Genomic DNA, 3978 nt, shown 5'->3' on the forward strand with positions numbered 1-3978 from the left:
TCATCACCAATTTGTGGAGGTGTACGGTGATAACGTCATATCACAGAAACAGGTTTGGGTTTGGTGCACTGCCTTTCATAGCAGCAGGACATTTATTTATTTATATAGCACTGTACTCCCAACAGAACTCAAAGTGCTTTACATTTGCATTTAAGAAAACAAGATGGGCAGCATGTATGATGTAACGGTTAATTAAGGTGTGTACACACGGTGAGATCCTTGCTATGTCCTATTTTTTCTTGAGATTTCCCTTGAACTCCCCGGAGGCCAGATAGGACAGATTTTGACTAACTTTTCTTGAGATCTGTGTTTGTGTGCTTAAGATTTTGGCTTATGTGAGATTTTGGCTTATGTAAGATTTCGGCTTATGTGAGATTTTGACTATCTCATTATAATAGTGGGATGGCATTACAGGGTTGGGGGGAGTGTCTTTTTCGACTGTCAGCCATTTTTAAAACAGTGCATTTCTGCTCTGTGGCTGATTTTTGTTGACATTTTTTTCCAGTGAACCTATGGATTCTACATGGACAAGAGGACCGAGGGGCTGCGTGGGACACTAGGTAAGTATGTGCGAGTGTGTTGGTGTGTGTGTCAATAAACTTTTACCTTCACGGTGTGTGTGTTTTGTCTTTCTTGGGGTATTTCTTTTGTTGTGGAACTATAGGTACCAGCAGGCCTTTTAATTCTCTGCATGCTGGTACTTGTGGTTCTCCAAGTACCAGCATGTGGGGAGGCTTGCTGGGACTTGTAGTTTTTACTACCTGCCGATAACACAATATAAACCCCTTTACCTTTTTTAAAAAAAATACACCACACAGTTTGTTTTTTCGTAAAATTTATAAAAATATTAAATGCCAACGCCAACTCTGGCCAGGATTCATAAGCTGTACCATGAGAACGAGTGCCTTTGGACAGGGACTATGCCAACAGAACAGGAAACGGGCATATCCGAGTACAGTAGAGGTAAACAGTGCAATTTTGCCTTGGGTGAAGAACATCATCAAATTTCCAAACAGTCTTGAAGGAACACAAGAAGTACAGTCTTTACAACGATCCGTAGTCCGGGACAGTGAGGACACAAAACCGACGCTGCAGTACTAATGACCTCAATACAGTTCACTTTGAGCAAGAGCGTAGGATAAGGTCACCAGCAGATTTTTCTAACAAAACTAAAAAACCGGGTCCAAAAAACTAATTATAAATGAAAAAAGCGTGGGTCGCCCAGCACAGAGGACTGTGTACTCTGCATGTCAGAGTACATGCCACTGGACGAGGTGCTAGATTGGGGGGAGGGGCTGGGCTGTGTGGCTCCCGACGGAAAAAAATACGGTTGCTGAGGGGGGTTTACCGGCGCATGCTCCATGGGGGGGTTGTTTGGGAAGGGGGGACGGGACAAATTTGGGTGATACCAAGGGTCAGTTGGCACTATCTCACACGCCGACACCAGTGTTTGGCGCCTGCCACGTGAGACAATCTCATTGACTAACCGTTGGACGAGGAATTTTTGATCATCCGTCATCAGGCGCATTTCCGATGCAATAAAATTGCCAAATTGTTGTTCGGCATCCGGGGGCCTATGCAAAACCTCCTCAGCGCGTTGAAAAAACTGCTGGGAGCCAGAGGGGGTGCTATAGGCTGCAGAAGTGGTCCTCCTTGCCGTGCGCCTCGGTCTTCCTGGGCGCGCCTGTGGGGGTGCCACCGGCTCCGCTACCGTCTCCTCCACTTCTGCCCCTTGGCCTGTGGTAGGCTCCACCTCCAGCTCCGGGGTAGCATCCTGCAATATAAGAAAAACAAAAATTAGGTCTATGTCAAAATTAGTGGGTGGCATATGAAACAAATGTGTGTGTACTTACCAGATCCAGACTCTCCTGGGCCTCCTCTTCGACAAGAACTGGAGACTCTGGATCTAGAGCGTCCCGTGACCTTACCCGCGCCTCTTGCTCTATAATGAACTGAATTTGGTCATAGTACCAGAGCGTCGGTTTATAGACCTCATCAGTCCCGGCTCCGGATCGCTGTGAATCTTGCACCTTCTTGCGTTCCTTCACGAACACTGTTCGGAAATGTGAAATTTTTTTCTTCACCCAATCGACATCAACATCAGAGTTTTTGCCTCTACTGTACTCAATAAGCTGCTGATATGCCCGATTCCGCTTGATTCTGTTGGCATAGTCCGGGCTCCTGACACGCCACAGGCACTCGTTCTGACGGTACAGATCAATGAATCCTGACCAGAATTGGCGGTACTCCGCAGATGACATTGCTGGTTGAAAATAAAATAACACAATTAGCCGACAAAATACAACCGTCACATACAAAAAGCCTAAAAATACTATCTATCTCTATATCTATATCTATATATATATATCTATATCTATATATATATATATATATATATATCTACCCCAAAAATGCATCCCTTAATGTGTCGCCAGCATCCCCCCGGCAAGGGGGCGTGTCCTCATTATTTAAATGTGCTGGCCTCATTTTAATGGGCGTGCCTCATCTGAAACAACTACCTCAAACCCCAGTATTTGACCGTGTACCAACAGATCACGCCCACCATAGGGAAATAAAAATTCAACCATCTTAAGCCCCACACAGTAATGCCCCCTGCACCATATTATGCCACACTCCGCAATGCCCTTGATACATGAAATCCCCACATTACGGCAGGCAAGAGTCCGCATTTTACACATTATGGCAGGCAAGAGTCCACATTTTATACATTACTGCAGGCAAGTGTCCCCCTTTTTACACATTATGGCAGGCACGTGTCCCCATTTTATACATCAGGGCAGAATGCCTATTTTATACATTACTGCAGGCAATTGTCCCCATTTTATACATCACGGCAGGCAAGAGTCCACTTTTTACCAGTGGCGTGCGGTGAGGTCAGTGGCAGCCATAATGTTCGACGAATCCGGCCGATGACCCCTAACGCCGCCGAGCCAATGCCCACTACTGCCTATGAGCCAATGCCTGCTGCCACCACCAATGGCTTACGAAGTCGCCCACCATCAACTGACCCAGCCCTCCGCCACTAATTTGCATCTCCAGGCCTGCCTGCTCATCATACTTGTAATATATTGTACATTTTTATAGAAAAAAATAACAATTACTGTATGGGAAGGGAGTGGGAGGACATGAATGCAATTTTGTTGTCCAGGGATTCCATTAACTTAATGGAGAAGGGTCTGAATGTGTTAAAAAAGTACAAAAAAAAATGCGTGGGGTCCCCCCTCCTAAGTATAACCAGCCTCGGTTTCTTTGAGCCAGTCCTGGTTGTTAAAATACTGGGAAAAAATTGGACAGAGGTTCCCCGTATTTCGACAACCAGCACCGGGCTCTTAGTCCGGGCCTGGTTCCAAAAATACGGGGGACAAAAGATGTAGGGGTCCCCCGTATTTTTAAAACCAGCACCGGGCTCCACTAGCCAGGGACATAATGCCACAGCCGGGGGACACATTTATGGAGGTCCCTGCGGCCGTGGCATTACCCCCCAACTAGTCACCCCTGGACGGGGTTCCCTGGAGGAGTGGGGACCCCTTAAATCAAGGGGTCACCCCCCCTCCAGGCACCCAAGGACCAGGGGTGAAGCCCGAGGCTGTCCCCCCCATCCGTGGGCGGTGGATGGGAGGCTGATAGTCATGTGTTTAAAGAAGAGAATATTGTCTTTTGTTGTGGAACTACAAGGCCCAGCAAGCCTCCCCCGCTCGCTGGTACTTGGAGAACCTCAAGTACCAGCATGCAGGGAAATAACGGGCTCGCTGGTACCTGTAGGTCTACAACAAAAAAAATACCCAAATAAAAACACAACTCGCACACCGTGACAGTAAAAATTTATTAAAACACACTTACACAGTCACACATACTTACCTACATCCCACGCCGGTCACGTCCACTTGTCCAGTAGAATCCAATAGGGTACCTGTAAAAATGAGAGACAGATTACTTACCTACATCCCACGCCGGTCA

At 46.8% G+C, this 3978-nt stretch overlaps 1 protein-coding gene across 1 annotated transcript; it reads right to left on the reverse strand.

Annotated features, from left to right (window-relative positions):
• Positions 1–1044: 1044 nt before the first annotated feature.
• LOC134935536 (uncharacterized) lies at positions 1045–2296 on the reverse strand. Its single transcript, XM_063930540.1, has 2 exons — positions 1854–2296; positions 1045–1774 (listed from the first exon to the last, which is right to left on the reverse strand). Exons 1-2 carry the CDS (start codon positions 2259–2261, stop codon positions 1196–1198), a joined length of 987 nt encoding a protein of 328 aa, XP_063786610.1. The 5' UTR covers positions 2262–2296; the 3' UTR covers positions 1045–1195.
• Positions 2297–3978: the final 1682 nt, after the last annotated feature.

This window comes from Pseudophryne corroboree, chromosome 6 (genome assembly GCF_028390025.1).
Source record: "Pseudophryne corroboree isolate aPseCor3 chromosome 6, aPseCor3.hap2, whole genome shotgun sequence".
NCBI lineage: Eukaryota > Metazoa > Chordata > Amphibia > Anura > Myobatrachidae > Pseudophryne > Pseudophryne corroboree.

What these genes read in the sequence shown, in the direction of transcription:
- LOC134935536 (XM_063930540.1), bottom strand. Translation starts at nt 2,261, where the DNA reads ATGTCATCTGCGGAGTACCGCCAATTCTGGTCAGGATTCATTGATCTG. An exon ending in CCCAGGAGAGTCTGGATCTG is followed by an intron (nt 1,775 to 1,853) that starts GTAAGTACACAC and finishes CTTATATTGCAG; the next exon opens with GATGCTACCCCGGAGCTGGA.